Consider the following 23657-nt stretch of genomic DNA (forward strand, 5'->3'; position numbering starts at 1 on the left):
AGGAAATTTATTGAATGACATTGACTATTCTTTTAGTTAGCACTTTTTTCCAATACCAAATGGAAAGCTAAATTTTAGTCTTGGAGAATGGTTAATCACCAGCCTTTTAAAAACAACTTGGGAAGATTCATACCCATATTTAGTCTTCTCCAGGATACAAAACCTGGTTGCTTTCAGTCTTTCTTCAAGAAACATTACAGTTTCATTAAAAAAAAAAAAAAAAAAAGGACCTATTTTTTGCTCTTCCACACTATTTCCAGATTCCCTCCAATTTGTCTGTAGTGCTTCTTAAAGTACATTGCCAAAAATTTTACAAAATATTACTGTCTCTCCTGAATCTGCCACTGAGAAAACAATTTTTATTGAGTCAGTTTTATAGGGAAGACCCTACAAGTTCTCACTAGCTGATAAAAAATTAGGAATCTTGGAAATTACTACCTGAAAACAAACACTAAAAATTCACCCAGAAGAAAAGCTTTGGAAATAGCAGAAGTGCCCTGCTTTAGGATATTTATATATTTTACTGTATACTTCATTAGGATATAACTGCTCTTTTTACCTCATGAGTACTCTGCTTGGATCTTGTACATATCCTGACAATAACACATGAATACACTCCAAAAGATGCAAGGGCTTTTTCATTCTATTCCAGTAGGGATCCTAAAAGAGATTGCAAATTATTAAGATTAATATTAATGAAAAAAAACCCAAACAAAACAGATGCATACAAATGGTTAGCTTTGATATTCATTCACTGTAACAAAAATCAAAGGTAAGCAGGACTTCTATCTTAACCAACATTAAATCTGTATTTTGAGGACTGTTTTGAAGTTTTAATACTAAAAACTTCCAGAAGTTTAACTCAGTTTTCCATTATCTAGGATTCTGTAAAGTTAAGAGATTTTAGAAAGTTTTGCATTCCTTACATTAAGGGACTCACATGAAAAGAAACCATTCAATGTTTTAATTCAGAAAGCTCGTTTTAAAAAGCAAAATTTAAAAATACAAGTCTTTGTTAATTATGCCTATTGCACTGACTATACTGATGACACAGCAAATTTTAGTCATAAGTAGGAAAGAAATGAAATTAATACATTCAAAATTTGGCATTCCTTCTGCAGCATAACAATTCTAAACCTACTTAATTCTAAATCAGATTTAGGTGAAGTAAAAAATTGACAAAATCTAAACAATTTTTCTTATACTTCAGAGCTGAAGTGTATAAAATCAACAGAAGAAAAGCAGCACTAGAAGTCTTTGAGTGAAAAACAAGTAACAAAAGCTGTGAAGCTGATATTTTGGTATAATCACACTTAATACTATTTTATGTTTTCTGACGGTTAGACTTTGACAGTAGCTGAACTTTTTATGTGTGTGGCTATTTTCCTTACCCGTGCTTTAAACAACTGGTCATAAACTTCAAGCAGCCTTGGCAATGGCACGCCAATTTCTTGCATGGTGTACGTTACAAAACCTACATCCCAGTTCAAAGCACAGACTTGTTGCTCTAGAAACTGCACCAAAAAATCTGGAGGAAAAATAAAATGGGATACTTAGATTCCAACTGTTAATGGCAGTCTAACAAAAAAGGTCATTCAAAAGTTAGTTGCTCCATGTCTGATTTTCTGTCTTTTGCATCCTTGTTGGCACCTTTCACCTGTGAAGCATATACAAGTTTCCTCCAATCTGTACAAGGAAAAGGATATGTAATTCCTAACTAGCTCCAAAGATGGTTTTAAGCTATCAGCAGTGCATGAGAGGAATTACTCAGACTGAACTCTTTATTGTAATTGATACCAAACTATGTTATTAAGAGAAGTTCATCAACCTTTGCTTCAGCACAAAACACATTACCATTTCATTTGCTAGCACAGTTAGCTCTATATGCAAAACCACATCTTTATCATGTTTAAGCATCAGTAATAATGATTTGATACTGTAAAAAAAATTGTAGTAAGATAGTTTCCTGATTTTTATATAACATCACATTGTCAGAGTGTCTGAGCATCTCAAAAGCAGAAAGAACCTCCGAAAGATTCAGAGACCTTCTGAATTCTGATTCTGAATTTGCCTCTGCAGTAACAGATGCTTCAACAGACAGCAGACAAATGTGGTGGCTTAAGATCTTGTTACATGTGTACATAAATACACATTTTGACTTGGTACTTTGATACAAACAGACCTAATTACTTTGTGACTTTCGTAGCCATCCAAATCTAACTGTTGCTGCCCCATAAGCTTCATTTGCTTCCAATTCATCATAAAAACCTGCAAAGTCTGCTTAAATTTAGGAAAAACTACAACTGTAAAACTCATAATGGTTTTGCAAACACAATAATACAGTATTTACAAGATTAGAGGCAACAATTTCTACTTCTCGTCTTCTCAGTCCCTCATCAAAGTTACTATAACAATGAACTTGTTTTAAGAACAATGCTTTTGTTTCTAATTTCTTGGATAAAAAGGAAAGGTGCCACCTAACTACCATGAAGATCAGCTCCGTTACTACTACTGGTTGAAATAACGCATTGCTTCACCAGATAAAGGAAAAATTTCACAACAAAATATGTCAATTAAGTATTACAAGCAGGAATAAAATTATCGGCATTCTTTCCGTTTATAAGATTAAAAAAAAAAAAAAAAAAAAAGTGAAATTTCTTACGTTACAGCCTTTTTAAAGTGGCCAGAAAAATGTGAGACCCATTCATGTAATATGTATATCTATATGCTATGCAGGCTAAACCACTTGCCTAAAGGAAAGTAACGAGGTGTGCCAGCATATATCTTTCCAAGCAATGCCATCTTTAGACTAAGTGCTTGCATTCTGTCAGCAGGGCTCAGAGACACACTGTCACTCAACTCTGAAAGAAAAAAAAAATAATTAATGAGATGTTTAGAAAAATAAAAAGTTCCACATTATGGATAACCATATGGAAATGGTAAATACTATCCTACATATGTCAAAGCAATGTCAACATACTTAAGTGAAAGCATGAATGCATGTATTTTCAAATATTTCTATGTTTCCTTGAAGTTCCATACAATTCTACTTAAAAAAAAAAAAAAACAAAAAACTACACAGCTTTTTTCTCAAATCACTGCCAGCGTTGTTTGCTCAATGGAAACCTTGGTACAGTATCCAAGAAAAAAAAAAACGGGGGGAGGGGGAAGAGCAAATTATGCACTTGTGACACAGATAGAGACGGATTATCACATGTGAGTAGCCAGGCTTGCCAAATAATGCCCAGGACTCTGCTCCTCTACACATAAATGAAAAAAACACTGCTACCACTGCTGTCAGTGTTATAAAATCCCCTTAAAATTCTTTAGTTCTTACCATTTTTTGCCACTTCTCATTTTAATTGGAATTTCCTACTACTGAAACCTTCAGATAAAATTCAGTTATGCTGAGTTCCATACATAAGGGGAACTTAGAAAATGTTAACATGGAACAACATTTAATATCTGGAATTGGTAATTCAAGCCACTAATTCAATACGTTCAACCTATACACTTCACGTATTCAAACCAAAGGTATAAACTTTAATGAATTATACCTATCGAATATGTTAAAGAATTCCAGAAGAGATGAACCAGTACCAATGCTTAATCAGCCTTAAAAGCTTTAATTAAACTGTTTTCCTATAATTCTAGCTTATACCAGTCTTGGTCCATTAAGACTTACCTTTCTCAATGATCTCCTGCCAGAGAGTTTGCACTAAGATAGGATCAGAATGACCTGCACAATGTATAATTGCAAGCTTACACTCTGAGAGCTTAAAAGGATCAGCAAATTCTCCATAAAGCTGAAGAAATAATAATAAAAAAAAGAGACCAGGTTTGACATTTCAAGTGTAGTATAGAGAAAACTTGAAAATTTTTAAAATCAATTTTTCCACATCTTATATGGTAGACATATGGTATATAGAAAAGGCATACTTTAAATAACTGTTGTCAAATGCAACATTAAAATAACTTTTCACTTAGTGTAAGTAGATTAACTTCTTAAATATAATCCCTATTTTTCCATGAAGATACAATTAACAATGCTGTTTTCCACTATGATGCTCCAATAAATCAAGAACTCTGAAGCTCAAAGAAGAAAAAACACAGGGAAGAAATTGAAGTACAGAAGACAGAAGGAATATCAAAAAGAGGAAGTCTAACATACGCATTCTGAGAGACTAGAAATGCCTAACTGTCTCTCACATTTTCTGCTCAGCACTAGATCACTCTTTGCAGAGCATCCCCCTTAGCCCCCAAATATGACAAACTGACATTTAATGCAAAGAAATTTCTAACTACCTTTGTTATATCCATCAGTTCAGCATCAAGCTGGGAGATTGCATCCTGCACTGAAGAATGATGGGAATACTGCCGATGTAATGTTTCTTGTATTTGAAGCTGGATCCTCGCAACCTTGCATAGAAACAAGTTCAAAATTGGATTAAAATAATCAAATCTGAAGAAATCACTCAGTATTAACTTTACCTTATTTAAATATAGATGTGCTACTGTGTTACCCCAGATTATAAACTGCTTAATTTAATCACACTGGGAGCAAAGTACGGAAAACAGTTTTGGCAGATTTGGTAAAAAAATAGATGTCATGTGCTAGTGAGATCAAATGCAATAATACAAAGAAAGTGTAGCTAAAATAAATTGTCTTACATCCATTTTCTCTTCTAGTTCATGTAAGAATTCCCCATCTGCAGCTATAGAAGATATGGCAGTGGAACTTTTGGCACTCAAGATAGCACGTGCAATGTATTCAAGACGCTGCTGAAGAGAAATTTCTGTGCTGCAAAGCAAATATTATAATGCAAAATGAGTTCCTAATAAAATTATCAGAGTTAATTATACTCTAACTAGACCCTGCAAGTTAACTAGCACTCATTCTTGATCTTACTGAGTCATGCAAAAAATTTTACTGGAACCATTTAACACTTTCTTCATGCTGGCAGTTACTGTGTTCTACTCCATCAGTTGCTCTATACTTACACTGCTGCATTATAAAATTCTGCATCAGAAACTACTTCTTCACACATCATACTTAAAACAGGAAACACATTGTATGTATGATACATAAATTAAAATTTTTTTGCAAAAAAGATGCGGGTCAAAAGCTAATTCAGATTTTTTCTAAAACAGCAAATGAATAAAAAAAGGCATTGACCTTGGCTTTATTTTTTTTTTATTTTATTTTTTCAACTACATCACTATATTAAATAAATCCACATGAACCATACCTATGTAGGTCAGCTAATTTAGCCAAGACTCTGGCTGCGTTACTAAAATTTCTGTTCTTTTCAAAGTATCTCCACAGTAAATCCATATAACGGACTTTGTTTTGGTCGATCTTGGTCATCCTAACAAGGTAAGGTTCCAAGAAGGGGGCAGTCACCTGAAAAGGTTATAAAGACAACAGTTATCTTCTTGCTCTCTTTTAAAGCATCAGGATTATTACAATGAACTTGTCTATTCAGTGGCACCATCCAGCAAATTGTTCCCTGAATATAGCTCACCTGTAGCAGTTTGTCAGCCAAGTCAACTTGTATCAACCAGTTGTAAAGCGCAATACTAAAGAGCTCATCTGTGGAACGCTGAGCTAGCTTTAGCATTTGTTCAAACTAAGGAAAAAATAAAGACAAAATCTATTATTCCTGGACACGTTATGTTACATCAAATACTGAATACGTAAATGACAACATTTAGTTTCATGTTACTTACATATCATTATTTTTCTTAACACTCTAAAATAAGCCAGTACATGATAAATCTTGACTTTTACCTATTTTACAAAAATATTCCAAATGTTTTTTTTCTTAATAGATAATAAACGGTTAAATATTTAAAATCATGCTACTTCTTTTTTTTTTTTTCTCCCTATTTCTTACGTGGTGTCCTGCCTCTTCATTGCTTAGCAAGTACACATTTACAATCATGTTACTTTTTTTTTTTCTCCTCGATTTCTTACATGGTGTCCTGCTTCTTCATTGCTTAGCATGTTGGGGTCAGATGACAGGACTGGAGGACCTGGCTTTTTGGGTACACTGGGAGACTGGGGAGCAGCTTTACTTTGATTCACTAATTCTTGAAGGGTGTCAGTTATACACTTGTAGCTGTTTAATCTGTAAATAAAGCAAAAGAGAATTAAAGCCACACAATTTTAACTACCTTCTAAATTTCATTATTGCATGCTTTTGTAGACATCATTACTAAAATAAAAAGTCAGATTTATCAGGTACTTCACAAAATCTAATTTGGTCTCAAGTCATCTTCCTAACAAATACTTCTGTAAGACCAAATCACAGTGTTTTCTGTATGTATCAGTTTATCCTGTTTCAAACTAAGCTGTTGCCATATTAATGATAACCTAGGAAAGTATGTTGGGCAAAACTATCTATATTGTGTATATGATTCTAAAATGCTTGCTTGTCATTACCCTCAATGCCTTTACCAAAGGGACTAATTTCTAGTCAATTGAAATCAAGGCCTCTACAAAAATGCTAAGAAGGTATCCTGAAAACTTGCCTCTCTTGAAAAGCTTGGAGTCCAACAGCATCCTCCTCTGGTTCTCCATTTTTATAGAAGTGAAGGCCAAGACCTTGGGGATCTTTCTTCTCAGCAGCAGTAAGAGACAGCTCTACTACTCCCTCGTAGAAACGCACTATAAATTAAAATAAAATTAAACAAAAAACACCCCAGAAATTACTGTGTTAAATCTATGACAAATAAGTGATGTCAAATACTACCCCTTTTCATCATAAAATATCTCTGAACATGAATGATTAGAGACATTCACTCTGATCTGTATCTTAGAAACGTTTATGCCCATATCTAATCTGTGGGATTACATGCAAGCCTGAAGTTATGTATTTACAGAGCAGAACCTGAAATCTTGACTGTTAAAAGAGTGGTATCTGCATTTAAATACTGCACTAACTTCTGCTAGACAAAACAGGATTCAGAGCCATCTTTCAAACAGTATGTTTGGTTTTAAACTTTATCTGCAAAAATACCATACTTTACTCTCTGCTTACTTGCAGTCAAAAAAATTTTGCTAAAAACATTATTACCACATGTATGGAACAAAAGCAAGTTGCACTGTGAAGTAAGTGGTGAGAAATGCTTTCTTTATGCTGGCAGTTACTGCATTCTACTCAATCAGATTCTCTATACTACTATCACATTATAAAATTCTGCATCAGAAATTACTACTTCACACACCATACTTAAAACAGGAAATACACTGTACATAGAGGAACAGTTGTACAATAAAGGAACAGAAGCTTTCCTTTTCCATTTGCAGGTAAAACCTAGAATAGCTTTAAAAATAACAGGTTAAGAGATACTAATTATGAAAGTTACCAGGAAGTAATCTGAAAACATCGTTGTAGGATTATTTAGAAGTTAAAAAAAAAACAACAAACAAAAAGAAGATGGTGTAAAATGATACAGCAGAAACTGGTTAGCAGAAAAAGATCAGTGATTGCCTCTCACCTTGCCTATATTGCGCACAAACATTAGCAAGGTCTACTTGATTGCTGATCTTTTGGTATTCTTTCAGTGACTCTCTTAGCATTTTCTCTTTTTCCAGTTTGTTTTGAGCCTGCCGAGACCGCTGAAGTAATTCATTTGCCTATACACCAATGAGGGAAAATGGAGACTATTCACGTAACTGAGTTAGTGAGCTACTATGACAAGACTCAAAGCTGAAGGAGTTCTTCAAGATAATAATCCTTTTACAAATTGCACAGAACTAGGTAAAAGACTATGCGAGGAAAGGCTGGAATAAGATATATATTACAAACATCACAAAGACGTATGCATCACATTGGAGCTAGAGACCCTATGAAGACTACAAATAACTGCAAGAACTTCAAACCAGAATTCACATAAATTTCAGCACTGATCAACAAGACATTAGTTCTTATGCTGTTGAAATCACTTGAGTGCAAGGTATTCACAAGATGCCCGAGTTATCTGATCTGAATCACAGGACCGTGGAACGGTTAGGCCTGGAAGGGATCTTAGAGATCATCTAGTTCCAGCCCCTCTGCCATGAGAGGGTAAGAATTTCTCCATAATGTCTAATCTAAATCTATCCTTTTTTAGCTTAAGATCATTATACCTAGTCCTGTTGCTATAATAAAGTCTCTACACATCTTTCTTGAAGACCCTCTTTAAGTACCGGAAGGCTGCTCTAAAATCTCTCTCCTGCTGCTCTACTCCTGGGAGTAGTGTGTTCTGAGGACTCATGAGATGCAGGAACACTTCCATCGACTTGCTAGCCATACCTTTTTTAATGTGTCCCAGGATGCAATTGGCTTTCCAGGCTGCAACTGTGTGTTACCAGCTCCTGTCAAGGCATCCATCCACCAGTATCCTCCCAAAATCTTCTCCACAGGTCTGTTCTCTATCCACTCATTGCCCAGCCCATATCTGTACTTGGGATTTCCTTAACCCAGGTGCAGGACCTTGCACATGGCCTTGCTGAGGTTCGCACAGGCTCGTGTCTGGATGGAATCCCTTACCTCCAGTGTATCAACCACCCCACCCAGCTAAGAGTCACTGGTAAACTTGCTGAAGATGCACTTGTGCTCTAATACACTCTAATAATGTGTTTAGGCGCTGCAAAATCTCTAAGTGGGCTTACCTTGGAACAGACAGCATCATCAGTACTGTAGAGAAGGGGACAGATGTCTTGCAAATGGGCGCTTATGCCATCAACAGCGGCATTATCTCTGATGTAACAGTTTATAAGAGAAGCAATGAGTGCTCCAGTCAACTCTTTGTCTCTAATTACCAAGTCTTTGAAAGCAGTCATCTTTAGATGTTCTTGAAGTTCCTGTAGACAGACAGCATTTCATTATTTGACCAATACCTTCATGTTGTTTGGAATGCAAAAAATGTTACAGCAAACAATTTCCACTTAAGTAAACATAGTGAGTGAAGCGCATTACATTATCTTAAACAAAGCATATATAGCAAGGTGGAGAGCTAGAGAAAGCTCTATCAATGAAGACACTAGATTATTGGATGAGAAAGGACAGTGAAAACTTTGTATGACTTCCTCTAGTCTACACAATGTGCCATATCTATTTCAGTTCTTTGTAAGAAAGTTATTAACTGTTCTCCTACTTCACAGGGCACTATAAGAACACTATAAAACAAGAATATCAGTTTTTAATAACAGAAATATCTGAGTATATTCACAAATGAATGTGATGATGCAGCATGAGATGGAATTTTTTGAAACAGTATAAAATCTAGACTATGACTTTTCATACTAAGTTATAGTTTATTCATTTTGTAAAAATTATTAGGAATATTTGCTTAAGTAGAGCAAGCTAGCTGCCACTAGTGTCTACTGATGATCACTTAGAACACTAGAATACTATTACAAAAACTCTAAAACTACTGCAGACAGTGGAAAAGATTTTATTTGTCAAGCAACTAGTTCCTTGTCCAAGATAAGAGAAAAGCTGCCTGTGCTAGAAATTGTGCTACCTCCCAAAGACAGCAGTAAGAACAGCTTCAACATTTGTGCATTCATAAAGTTCAAAAATTGTTCTTTTTAGTGATAAAGAATACAACTTGAAGTAATCAATTCTTCTATGACTTGCTAGGACAGAATGCCTAATATTAAAATAATTAATTTCATTAAGAACTAGATGCAAATTCAACAATAGCACACCAGAAGAACCAATATTCTGTAAGTTGCCTTTCTTGCAAACGGTGTATGGGAACTGTTCAGTCATGGCCTGAACCACCGATTGAGCTCTTGGGGAAAGGACCTGATCAACACTGGGGGCACAGGTGAAGGCAATTCAGCTGTGTGACAGAAGGGGTGAAGACTGGCTGCGCCTCTCTAGAGCTCATTTAAGTGCTGACTGACACAGGGGAAGGATCTCTTTCTAGAGACCCCTCCTTGGTGAAGCTTTCCTCTGTGAACCTAGAATCTTCTGATATGGGTGAGTAATCTGCACCCTCAGTAAGTCTGCAGATGACACCAAGCTGGGAGGTGGTGTCGATCTGCCTGAGGGTAGAGAGGCCCTTCAGAGGGATCTAGATAAGCTGGACCACTGGGCTGAGGTGAATGGGATGAGGTTCAACAAGGCCAAGTGCCGGGTCCTGCACTTTGGCCACAATAACCCCATGCAGTGTTATAGGCTTGGGGATAAGTGGCTGGATGAGTGTGAAGAAGAGAAGGACCTGGGGGTGTTGGTTGATGCTCGGCTGAACATGAGCCGACAGTGTGCTCAGGTGGCCAAGAGGGCCAACAGCATTCTGGCCTGCATTAGAAATAGTGTGGCCAGCAGGAGCAGGGAGGTGATCATCCCCCTCTACTCAGCACTGGTGAGGCCACACTTTGAGTATTGTGTTCAGTTTTGGGCTCCTCACTACAGGAAAGACATTGAGACCCTGGAGCGTGTCCAGAGAAGGGCAACGAAACTGGTGAGGGGTCTGGAGCAGAAGTCTTATGAGGAGCAGCTGAGGGAGCTGGGATTGTTCAGTCTAGAGAAGAGGAGGATCAGGGGAGACCTTAGGGAGACCTTACTGCACTCTACAACTTCCTGAAGGGAGGCTGTAGTGAAGCAGGACTTGGCCTCTTCTCCCAGGCAACAAACAGGACCTGAGAAAATGGCCACAAGTTGTACCAGAGGAAGTTTAGGTTGGACATGAGGAAAAATTTTTTCTCTCAGAGAGTGGCCAGGCACTGGAATGGCTGCCCAGGGAGGTGGTGGGATCGCTGTCCCTGGCAGTGTTCAAGAGGTGCCTGGATGAGGAACTACAAGATATGGTTTAGTTTGTGGTAGCAATGGTAATGGGAGGATGGTTGGACTAGATGATCTTGTAGGTCATTTCCAACCTTGTGATTCTATGATCTATGATCTTTTTCTCTTCTGTTATAGCACCTTTCTATCGTGTCAGTCCTTCCATCATCACACCTTTGTTGTAATGCCTTTCCCATTGTACTAATTTGTCCAACTGCTATACAAGGAGAGACTGAAAAAAACTGAGTTTGTTCAGCCAGGACAGAAGTGTTAGGTTGGGTAGTGTGTGATCTTACTAATATTTACAAACAATTGGTGGGAGGGTGTCAAGGACACAGAACTAGACTTTTGTCAGTGGTGCTCAGCAAGATGCAATGCCAAATGTCAAAACACTAGAAATTAAAACTATTTTTTCCTTTTTTTTTTTTCAAGGATGGTTTAACACTGGAACAGGTTGCCCAGAGAAGTTGCAGAATTTCCATCCTTGTAGATATCCAAAATCTGACTAGACATGATCCTGGACAACCTGGTCTAAAGTAGACCCTGCTCAGAGCAGGAGAAGGCAGGTATTTCCAGTGGTTTCTTCCTCCTTCAGCTGTTCTGTGATAGATTCTAGACCTCTGCTTAGGTAGAAGTGCAGTATGAAGCCTCTACAACACTACTGCTCTACACTAATCTTCACTAGTCTCTCCAAAGTCTACTAACAGTAATGCAAAGAGTTAATTCCTCTAGGTTAGAGAACATTAGCCTATTTCTTTCACTGCACATCTTCCACAATGTGTTCAAAGAGAAAACTTTTAAAAACTATAAATTTAGAGCAATATTATAATTTATGAAACAGAGTAATTGTTAACTCTCAACAAAAGTAAAACTGAATCTACTGCTAGCGATGCTTCCAATTTGCTAAAATTGGGTGATGAGATCAGAACTGAATGGCTGTCTCCTAAAAATAAACAGTAGCAAACTGAATGAAGATCTATATTCAATTTAAAATTCGTAATCTGCCTCTTAACAAGTTAAAGCAATGCACTTTTGGAAATACCTAAGCAGCAGCAAGAAATTCAATTTAAATTTAATTTAAATATTAATTTCTTATTAAATATGAACAAATTAAAATCAGATGATTCCGGTCATACCTTCTGAAGCTCACCTACAACAACACTGAATTGGTGCTCACAAAGCAACTTCCACAAAGCCAATGCCTGACAGGTTTTGCGAACGAGCTGCTGGATGCCTTGAAGTGAAGTCTTCTCGGTTAACTGTGCCTCAGCTGAAAAAGCAAAGAGACTGACAGTAAGTAACTGTGCTGTTCATACTTTGAGTCAGTATGTTGATTTTTTGAGGTTTTAGAATACGTCTCCTTACATTTCCAAGTTTTTCGTCTCTGTTCTTGATTATGGCTCTCCATTTCTTTGGAGGAAAGTGCCATGAAAAAATTTCCCTCCTAAAAATACTACCTGTAAACATTTATTTCAAATTATCAATGCAGGAATGTTTTTTTCTGATAAAAGTACGGTTTCATGTGAGTGGATTTCCAAAATCAGTCTCAAGTTTTAACTTGGTTTTTCACAAGTGTAATTTTATATGTATTGGATATGAACACACATTTTCTTCCTGCTTGATTGCTTGTGTTCACTTTTAGAACAACTATAGTTAAATCATCAGTCAACACTGTACACTGTCTTTAAAGAAAAGGTTTCAAAGAAACTGCTACGTGAAGAACAAGAAATGTTTGAATTTGCTAAGATGTATTATAGTTGAATATAGTGGGCATACTTGTTACTTGACTGGACAACTGTAACACTTCACGTCTTTTCTTGTGAGCGCTTACATTTCAGACATAAAGCAGAAATAATTATATTATCAAGCTATCCAAAATTACATATCAACTTTGGAATGTGTAAAAATCAAAATAAATGATTAAGTGTCTAAAAATTCTGTTTGCTGCCTTTTTTTTTTTTTAAACGTTACATTTACACTGTTTGAAGTGAGCAGTGAAAACAAAAGCCAGCAGAACTAAAAAACCAGAATCATACTCACATGGACCACATCCATGTTTAAGTTTGCATACATGTCTACAAGTACTGAGCAAAAACTACATTGTCATGTGACAGGACTGATTCCACTAAACAAAGTTTTGAGGAGGTTTCAGTGATTGGAACTTTGGGAACCTGCATCACAGTGCTTATTTTATCAGCCCTCTCACACATGAATTGGTTAAAAAGTGAAAATATAATGGGCATGCCAGAACTAAGTACTGAAATGAAGAGATGATACATGGAGAACATTAGAATAAAAAAAAGACAAGGGAGTGTAAAAAGAAACATCTAGTTTTCTATTTGAATGTATGATGATTTGAATGTACAAAATAGGAGAAGGAGGATGTGTCTTTACAGAATTGTGACTTCACCGTATAAAAGAAGTGCTTTTGTGTTCAGCCACTTATACTTTAGCTTATTAAACTGAGATATACAGTTTCTCTTTTGCAGTGGCTCAGAACCACTAGATATTTCTGCGCAGAAATCTGGATTCTCTTAATACAGAGATGACTTTTATCAACTGCTTTCACAAATTGCAATTGTAAAACTTCCAGTATTTCAGTAAAATGAAAGGCAACACCAGAAGTGAAGAGAGCAGCTTCTTGCCATTGTTAGTTTAGACTGTCTTTTCATTTTGGAGCACTGGTTCTGATGGAACAATATGATATTGTATGAAAGAAAAAGCAAGGTGTTCCAGGTAGAAGTACTTGAAGATGCAGATGCACTACTCTATAATATCTTCCATTCAAAAGTAATTGCATACCATGATACTTTCGCTGGAGTTCTTGTTGCACTTGCTGAGAACTTCCACCATCAGGCCTCATGAAACCCAGGAGCCTCTGTTGCAGATTAGCAGGTGTACTGAAACTGCAATTGCAAAATAAAAGGAAATGTTATTATTACTACAAATACAGAATATTTTAAAGATGAAATCTAACATCTTGTTGTTAGCATCCAAATGCAATGAACGGAAATGCAAGGGATAATTTTTCAAGAGCTGGACACTGAACATCACTAGTGAATTTAACGCAGTGAACAATACCTTGGGTTTCCGAGGGCTCCAACTGTAGCAAACTGAGAATTTCTATCTAGAAATTCTTGTAAACCTTTGAGTTCTTGTAGCACACATTCCAGCACATGGGATGGAACACTGCTTTCTATCTGCAATAGAAAGCAAATTTCTTTACAGAAGGGTTTAGACTTTCCAAACCTTTTTTCAGAAGTCTACATTTTCAAACTAAAGCCACTAGAAAGACAGATGAAAGACTGTCCAACAAATAAATAGCACACTAATAACATTATCACTACAATGCCATTGTCTATAACAGACTCAAAGGGAAGGGCTGACATATGAAGAAAGAATAGTCTCCGAAGAAATTCAAAGAAAGTGGTGTCTAATATTGTATCTGATAATCAAATCAGCCATGTTTTATTATTTTCAAATCTGAACTGGAATGATTGAGCAGCACTAACACATAGACTGTAATTGCTGTGGTCTTCCTGAGTCTCTCAGTTGCCTCAAAACTGGAGAAGTTTATGAAGCAATTAATAGTGTATTGCTGAAATTACTCAGTGTAAGACTGTATTAACATCCAAAGTCAGAAAACAGCTTGATGCTTAGATTATGAAGGAAAAGTGAAATGTAAAGATGTTAATGATGAAGGTGTTGGAAGACTGTTCTATGTTCTTATGTAACTGCAGTGTTTTTCCTAACCAGCCAAAGCATTTTATTCTTAGGCTTTGACTGCATAGGATATGCAGAAATGAAAGAAAGAAATTCACTGAATAGAAAAGGAACTGGCCACTGTCAATTGGTAAGAGGCAACACTCCAAATAGTAACTTACAAAGATTTTAATAAAGCCTACAATTACTCCACAGTTGAACACTCAAGTACAATTTAAAAAAAAACAAAACAAAACACATCAAAATGACAGCTATCATTTTTAACTTATCTGTTTATAATTTGGGAACATAAATATAAAGGGCTGGAGAGATATACCACAATAATCTTTTAAAAATACAACATTATCTTTTACATACTGCAACAACTTCTCGATTGCCACTTTTGAAAATTTTCTCCACTACTATACTGCCATCCCAGATATTTCTGCAATAGAAAAGAGAATTGGATTAAAAACTACAAGCACCACAAGCTTGCATACTTGCTAAATATGTCTTAAAAAAAATACCATTACCTTTTACTTCAAAGTCTAACTTAAAAATCTAGATAAAAAGTTAGCGTTCAAAAGAAATGTTAGAATTGCATATTTATGCACAGCACAGGTATAGACAATCAACAAAAGTTTTAAATATTTAATCAGATAAGGTTTGATGCTCTCAAATAATTTATATATGGGCTAATACTATTCTCTGGAAATATATAGGCAGACAACCACAGAGAGAGATATGAACCAACATATGAAGAATTCTACCCTTGCTGGGGGTGTTCACTAACACACAACCCATTATTAAAGTAATACAACCTTCTTCAAAAAGTTCATAAGGTTGAAAAGTAAAACAGAAATTTCCAGAGCTATGCATATCGCACTCAATATCCAAAAAACTTTCCCATCCTATCCATTCACTGAATGTAGAACTATCAGTACAACTGTAAAGAGAGTCTATTGCATCAACAGGTGCTTAAAATATGGAAGAGAAATGTACTTTAATAGTCTCATTCTTACATCCTATTAAGAATGAATTGATTTAATCACCTACAAGCATTAGGGGATGGGAAAATTAAGTGAATTGAGTGATTATTTCACATGAACACCTTACCCTATAATCCGAGCAAAGTATATGCAGATGCCATTGTGTCTTCCAGAAAATACAATCTCTGGACCCATCATACCACTGCTAATGGATGTACCAGGGTGAGATACAGAATTCCCAGGAGGGAATATGGGAGTTGACGCACTAGTAGACTGTAAACCTAGGATAAAGGTATGCAAAGGTTACTGATTATTCTGTGTACAATAACAGAAGTGAAGTTGAAAAAAATTCTCATTTCCTTCAGCAAAGGAAAAGTAATGGTTACCTGCCCCAGGTGTTGTCAATAAGCTAGGACTAGGATATGGACTATCAACAGTAAATGGGGAAACTAAAAAGGAAAAACAAAAGAGAAATCTAAGTTTTTTTTGAGAAAAAAAAAAAACACAAAACAAAACAACAAAACACAACCCAAAAAAATACTATGTTAAGTTGTCAAAACATAATAGTAAACACAGACTTTCAGGACCCTTCTGCAAATCCATTCCAACAGCTTTTATTTAACTACATACAGAACAGCACTAATTTATGCTGAAACCAGCACTCCTTATACGAGCCAAATAGATACGAGTCTTTCAATAGCTGTTTATAAGCATTTTTGTTTTCAGTATTCACAAAGCATTTGCTGCACACAGTCTGTTTCCTGAATATTAATACTGTTCACAGGCTTTTTCTTGTTTTTCATCTTCTGACTGCCCCTATTCCTGATACAGGCACCCACTCTGAAAGCACTCACTTTGTGTCACTTAGACCTTTGCAATGAACATCAATTTTACTTTTGAAGCACACATCTGGGAAGACACTTTTTATTACTCTTAATTCTTACATATGGTAGTTGAACACACCGGCAGCAGTATTACTTGGGATGTTCAGTTTAAGATTGTTTTTCCCTAAGTGAGTCTAAGAGGTCTCAGATTCAACTAAGCATACTCAAGTCTTCTGCAAATTAGTACCTAAGTGTCATAGAATATGATGAACAAATGTCATCAGCTATAAGTATATCCATGCTTCATCAGCATGTGATGATAAAACAAGGAAAGGATATGAAATCTGGCACCTTGAAAAGCTGGCATGGAAGAATCAGTCCTTCTTGTCTTGTTCACTACAATTCTCTCAGCTTTGCAACACACTACAGCACAAAGTTCTTCACTAACAAATCCCGTTTCATTTTGAAAACACATTCTCCTTTGCACCAAACAAGGCACAGCTGGCAGAACAGACGCATGCAACTCAATGACTGGACTTTCAACAGTAAGAACACAAGGGGCCTCAAAGAACTGAGAATTATTCCAAGGCAGTTTCACATACACAGTTTCTAGATGTTTCAAAAACATTCTATCAGCACAGCTCCATGAGTCATTGGCAGAATCTTTATTTCACATGACAATTCTCTACCCTTGGAACAAACAGAGTAAGCAGTAGCAGAAGAACCGTATCATATCCCCCATGAACCAATCACCTAAGTAAAATAAAAATGCACTTTGACAATATGTTTCCTGACTGCAAAAAATTAAAAACTTTTTTTTTTTTTTTTAAACCAACAGAACAGTGAATATTCAGACTTAGGAAGAATAGATTTATTTCTTGAAAGAGTAAACTTCAGCAAACAAAGAACTTTCCAGCATTTCTCCGACACCTTCCTTCCCTCTCCATCTGCTCCTAGCACCTGTTCTTTCCACACTTGCTGTCCTTTTAAACTCCTGCTCCTGCTTACACTGCTACTATTCCACACCATCAGGCTTAGGAAGTGACGTCACTGATGCATGATAAATAGCCAGTATTCTTACTAATAAGAATTCTGAAAGTGGAGAAACTGTTTCATAATGTAAGAAGATACTCTGCTATGAAATAAACAACTGATCTTCAACACAGGAACATGTAAGAAGACAAAACAACATATTTAAAGGAAAAAATAAGACCTACCTAAGATCACAGAATGCTTGCTACTCACCAGAAGGAATGGGAGAACACAAAATAGGTCCAACATTGCTTGGAGGAGGAATTGCTGATGGAAATCTCATTTGTGCCTCTCCACCATACCTAAAATTCATGTGCACAAAAGAAGTTTTCTCTCACTTTTATACATAGCCTGTTTAATTTTCATATATTGGAGAACTAGCTGCAAGTTAGTGGTTCTTTTAAAACAAACTACAAAATACCAGCATAACTCTAAACAGTTATACTCATTTTGATACATGAAAATAAAATTAACTGAATGCACATTATATGAAAAGCATTAGTGTACATAACTTCATAGTTAATGGACAATTAAGTTATTTCTGCTTTGCTATCTTTTTAAGGTTTTGCTTGTATGTAGAAATAGAAAGGAAACAGCTGAGGTGACTCAAGCTCATTCTTCTACAGTCCACAAGTCATTTCTATTCATCTCACTTCAATTAAAAATTACTTGAGTATTGTATGGCCTCGAAACAGCTGGATCATCCCTCTGCTAACTAATGATACCTCCTTAAATTAAAGTGAATCTTCATTTAACAGCGCTAGCCTTCCTTCAGCACTAGAAACTTTGCAATTGAAGTATCTACCTGACAACACAAAGCCAGAAGAAGTAACTACAAGAGCACAGTCCTAATTCTTGGATCCTTCATACATTTCTCAGGATACAATGTACTTGTAGATGTAATCTTCAGTATACTTGCAATATACTTGTAATCTTCAACAAACTTGCAATATCTTGCAAGCAACCTGATCAGATGTTTTTCCTGATTTTGTACTCAGAAAAGAAAACACAGCTACACAAGAATGAAGGCATATATGTTATCAAAACACACAAAGGATGAAAATACTTAAATGCTAGTGGGAGAATATTCAGCACAAAACCATTAACTCTAAGTTAATCCTCAAGGAGACAAAGCACTTCAAAAGGTTATTCAAAAGAACAGCCTAGAAATATGTACTTTTAGGAGCACTGCATAGTAAGCGCCAAGATATGTAAGAGATGTTGTATGACAATACTTCACCATACTTTTCTCCATTACAAAATTACAAACTGCTTGATTTTCTATCAATCCTGTAGTCAACAAATACGTTACCTTTCAGGTTATCTACTAAAATGAACATTAGTGTTTGTGTTGTATTTAGTCTTAAACAATTTATTTTCTATTACCAATCCAAATAATGGCTTGGTGGAGTGTATGGGAACTGCTGAGTCACGGCCTGAACCTCTGATTGATCACCTGAGGTGAGCCATGAGTCAGCCAGAGGAGCACAGGTGAAGGCAATTCACCTGTGCTGCCGGAAGGGGTGGAGCCAGGCTCCACCCCTCCTGGACCTATTTAAGAGCTGGCTACCAGAGGGGAAGGATCTCTTCTGGAGATCCTCCTCTTTGGTATCTTCTAGTGAGCTCAACCCAAGGGTAAGCTCTTCTACTTATTCTCTTTTGTGATCCTTGTTTGCTTTGCCTTACTCTTTTGATTATATTGCAATTATAACATTTTGGTTATACACTGGCGAGCCAGGCAGGCTGATTATACTGAAATTAACATCATGTCTTTACTGTGGAATTTCTATAAATGGGTCAAGGGGGAGAACAATACTCCCCTAGAGAAAATGATTCCAGGGCAGATCCCAGGATTTGAGGGATCGCCCTATTACGAGTTAGCTGCCATCATTGAAAAATGGGGTCCCTTACGTGTTATGGGCAATCTCTCCCCATATCGCATGGCAGACTATTTTCAAGGACTTGGTAAGGACATTCTCATTACCAAAGAAAGACAATTGGCTGCCTCCATGGTGGCATGGCCACTATTAACCGCTTTAAATCATGCGGACTCAAGAAATAATACTTTAGAAACCGAAAATCAGCTTTTGAAAGATCGCATTGAAAAGTTGGAGCACGAACTTGGCGTTTTAACGGGGAAGAAGCCAATTCTACATCTTCCTGTAAGCCAAATTCGTAATATTTCAATAAATGATGACCAGGCTCCTGAATCAACAGACTTTGTTGATCAGGACAACAAGAAATCCAAATCAGACCTTGAATGTCCAATTCAAACTGATCCATTGGAGGTCCGTCCTGTGATAACCCAAAAAACAAAAAAAGTACAGGACAGACCGGCAGGGGTGCCGCCTGATCAATGGCCCCCTGCCCAGACTCATTTACATGTGACAGCTCGGCCATACACGGCAACAGAATTAATGGACTTAGTACAACGATTTCGGCAGAAGCCCAGAGAAAGTGTGCCGGCTTGGTTATTGAGACTGTGGGATTCTGGGGCAGAAAGTGTCGTGGTGAATGGCCCAGAAATATCTAAGTTGGCCACCATGACTGTCCATCCTGCTCTTAGGCAAAGGTTATACGTGGGCAATCAATATCGTGATGAAAACCATTCCATACTAGAATGGTTAATGGCGGCCTGCCGTATGGTATGGCCGAATAAATCGGACATACCGTTACATACAGGTATGTGGTCCTCCATGGAGGACCTTCAGAACTATATCCGTGAACTGGGTGTAAGAGAGGCTATCTATGAAGATACATTTGATGGCCCTGATATGGTTAAATTTTCAGCAGGGATGAGAGATTTAATTCTACAACAAGCTCCCTCCCATCTGTACGGCACCCTAGTTTCGATATTAAATCCCCTTGTAGCATCAGAAGCCGTAGTCCAGCAGGCTGCCCAGTTAGTTGCCGATTTGGGAGAAACAGAACGCCTGCGGACTAGGCGCAATATTCGGTTTTTGGAGGAAGCAGAGGTCCTGCCGGTAAATAAAACCAGAATGCCGGCTACTCGAGCTCCTCGATCGGGACCCATAAGGGTATCCCGAAAACAAATGTTTAATGATTTAATTCGGGCTGGGGTCCAATTTGCTAAGATCGACCGCCAGCCCAACCACGTCCTTCTCCAGCTCTGGAGACAACTAAAGGACAATCAAAAATTCCAGAGCTACCCTAAGAAATCAAGGGTAAGAGCTATAGAAAGGGTTCCAACAACAACATGGAACCTAGAAGATTTTATTGTTCCAAACAGGAAAAAGAAGCCACCTCAGGTGTCTCGGGCCACAATGCCTGAGCCATCAGAAGCAAAAGAACTGGCCCTAGCACAGTTCATGCAGTGACAAGGGGTGTTAGTCCCCGTAGGGCCTCCAGACGGGACCGGAGGCCCTATGTAGAATTAACAATTTATTGGTCCCGAAAAAATATTCAGAGAGTGATGGCACTAGTAGATACTGGAGCAGAAACATCAATTATCTATGGAGATCCGGAAAAATTTCATGGCAACAAAGTGATGATTGGTGGTTTTGGGGGACAGACTATTCCTGTCACCCAAACATGGTTAAAATTGGGGGTTGGGCGTCTCCCACCCCGGGAGTACAAGGTGTCTATTGCCCCAGTCCAAGAATACATCCTGGGCATAGACATTCTATGGGGTCTGGCTCTCCAAACAACTGTGGGAGAGTTCAGACTTCGACAAAGATGTATCAGTATCCGGGCGGTGCAGGCAATATTAAGAGGCCATGCGAAACATGAGCCTGTTTGCCTGCCGAAACCGCGCCGGATTACTAATGTTAGACAGTATAGACTCCCGGGTGGGCAAGATGAAATATCGAGAACGGTGCAGGAATTAGAAAAAGTGGGCATTATAAGACCTGCACACAGCCCATATAACTCCCCCATATGGCCGGTGCGAAAGTCGGATGGCACATGGAGGATGACAGTAGATTACAGAGAATTAAATAAGGTCACGCTGCCTATTCATGCGGCCGTACCCAATATTGCTTCCCTAATGGACACATTGAGTAGGGAGATAAAAACCTATCATTGTGTCCTAGATCTAGCAAATGCATTCTTCAGTATCCCAATTGCTGAGGAATCGTAAGATCAGTTTGCGTTTACGTGGGGAGGCAGGCAGTGGACCTTTCAGGTCCTGCCACAGGGGTACGTGCATTCACCAACGTATTGTCATAATCTAGTGGCGCGTGACCTGGCTGACTGGAGAAAACCTGATGATGTTAACCTATATCATTATATTGATGATCTCCTGTTGACAGCCGACTCACTGGAGGTAGTAGGACAGGCAGCTGATTCATTAACTGCCTATTTGCAACAAAGGGGATGGGCTATAAATCCCCAAAAGGTGCAAGGTCCAGGCCTGTCCGTAAAATTCCTGGGGGTGGTTTGGTCAGGAAAGACCAAAGTGCTACCCAGTGCTGTTATAGATAAGGTTCAGGCATTCCCAGTCCCTACAACATCAAAGCAGCTGCAAGAGTTTCTAGGTATATTGGGTTATTGGCGTTCCTTTATACCTCACCTAGCGCAGCTGCTAAGGCCACTATACAGACTCACAAAAAAGGGGCAGCTATGGGACTGGGGGAAAGCCGAACAGGATGCTTTCCAACAAGCAAAACTGGCAGTTAAACAAGCTCAGGCATTGGGTATATTCGATCCTACCCTCCCAGCCGAGTTGGACGTTCATGTTACTCAAGACGGCTTCGGTTGGGGCCTGTGGCAGCGCCAGAGTTCTGTTCGGACCCCCATTGGTTTCTGGTCTCAGGTTTGGCACGGAGCAGAAGAAAGATACAGTATGATTGAAAAACAGTTATTGGCTGCCTATTCGGCATTACAGGCAGTAGAGCCAATAATTCAGACAGCTGCAGTTATAGTCAAGACCACTCTGCCAATTCAGGGGTGGGTGAAGGATCTGACCCACCTTCCTAAGACAGGGGTGGCCCAAGCACAAACAGTGGCACGATGGGTCGCCTATCTCAGCCAAAGGAGCAGTCTGTCTTCATCCCCCTTGAAAGAAGAACTTCAGAAGATCCTAGGCCCAGTTACGTATCACAGTGATGCACCAAAAGAAATACTGGTCGCTCCACCAGAGAAGAGTCCCGTTCACGAGGGAAAATATCCTATCCCTGAAGATGCCTGGTACACAGATGGGTCCAGCAAGGGCAACCTGAGCAAGTGGAGAGCAATAGCATACCATCCTTCCACCGAGACAATCTGGTTCGATGAGGGGGATGGTCAGAGCAGCCAATGGGCAGAACTGCGAGCCGTGTGGATGGTTATAACCAAGGAACCCGGTGATGGTATCCTGAACATCTGCACAGATAGTTGGGCTGTGTACCGGGGGCTCACTCTCTGGATTGCACAGTGGGCCACCCAGGAATGGACTATCCACGCCCGACCGATCTGGGGCAAAGACATGTGGTTAGATATATGGAATACGGTCAAACACAGGACTGTACGTGTCTACCATGTTTCTGGTCATCAGCCCCTACAGTCACCGGGAAACGATGAAGCCGACACATTGGCCCGAGTTCGATGGATTGAGAATTCACCATCTGAGAACATCGCCCGCTGGCTACATCAGAAGCTACGGCATGCTGGACAAAAGACAATGTGGGCAGCTGCTAAAGCATGGGGACTGCCCATACAACTATCTGATATCGTCCAGGCATGCCAGGATTGCGACGCTTGCTCCAAGATGAGACCGAGATCGTTGCCCGAAACAACAGCCCATCTTGCTAGGGGACACAATCCTCTCCAGCGATGGCAGGTCGATTACATCGGGCCCCTTCCTCGTTCCGAAGGGGCAAGATATGCCCTGACCTGTGTCGACACTGCAAGTGGGCTACTGCAGGCCTATCCAGTACCGAAAGCAAACCAGGCATATACCATCAAGGCACTCACTAAACTGATGTCTGCCTACGGGACACCTCAAGTCATCAAGAGCGACCAAAGGACTCATTTTACTGGTGCAACGATACAGCGCTGGGCAGAAGAAAATAACATCGAATGGCGATTCCACCTGCCATATAATCCAACAGGGGCAGGCCTCATCGAACGTTATAATGGTATTCTTAAGGCTGCCCTGAAGACAGACTCCCAGTCCTTGCAGGGGTGGACAAAAAGACTGTATGAAACCCTGCGGGACCTGAATGAAAGACCTCGAGATGGCAGACCCAGTGCCCTGAGAATGTTGCAGACGACATGGGCCACCCCGCTTAGGATCCAAATTACGGGCACTGATCATCAGGTAAGACCTCAAATTGGTAATGAAAATAATCTTCTGCTCCCTGCCCCTGAAAACTTAGAGCCAGGTACCC

The 23657-nt window shown here is 38.6% G+C and overlaps 1 protein-coding gene across 2 annotated transcripts in view; it reads right to left on the minus strand.

Annotated features, from left to right (window-relative positions):
- Window positions 1-23657, minus strand: part of NUP155 (nucleoporin 155) — a 37914-nt gene that overhangs the window by 1604 nt on the left and 12653 nt on the right. The window contains exons 16-34 of one of the 2 annotated variants that reach the window (XM_048930734.1): window positions 17542-17630; window positions 15859-15921; window positions 15600-15753; window positions 14862-14928; window positions 13863-13981; window positions 13584-13687; window positions 11918-12051; window positions 8660-8851; window positions 7504-7642; window positions 6535-6670; window positions 5978-6131; window positions 5526-5630; window positions 5250-5404; window positions 4672-4801; window positions 4306-4419; window positions 3686-3806; window positions 2751-2861; window positions 1392-1528; window positions 560-660 (exon numbers count right to left, since the gene is read on the minus strand). In XM_048930734.1, coding sequence (XP_048786691.1) covers window positions 560-660; window positions 1392-1528; window positions 2751-2861; window positions 3686-3806; window positions 4306-4419; window positions 4672-4801; window positions 5250-5404; window positions 5526-5630; window positions 5978-6131; window positions 6535-6670; window positions 7504-7642; window positions 8660-8851; window positions 11918-12051; window positions 13584-13687; window positions 13863-13981; window positions 14862-14928; window positions 15600-15753; window positions 15859-15921; window positions 17542-17630 — 2325 coding nt within the window. The remainder of the gene's footprint in view (window positions 1-559; window positions 661-1391; window positions 1529-2750; window positions 2862-3685; window positions 3807-4305; window positions 4420-4671; window positions 4802-5249; window positions 5405-5525; window positions 5631-5977; window positions 6132-6534; window positions 6671-7503; window positions 7643-8659; window positions 8852-11917; window positions 12052-13583; window positions 13688-13862; window positions 13982-14861; window positions 14929-15599; window positions 15754-15858; window positions 15922-17541; window positions 17631-23657) is intronic. The other variant, XM_048930733.1, reaches the window with a different exon arrangement.

This window comes from Lagopus muta, chromosome Z (assembly GCF_023343835.1).
Source record: "Lagopus muta isolate bLagMut1 chromosome Z, bLagMut1 primary, whole genome shotgun sequence".
Lineage (NCBI taxonomy): Eukaryota > Metazoa > Chordata > Aves > Galliformes > Phasianidae > Lagopus > Lagopus muta.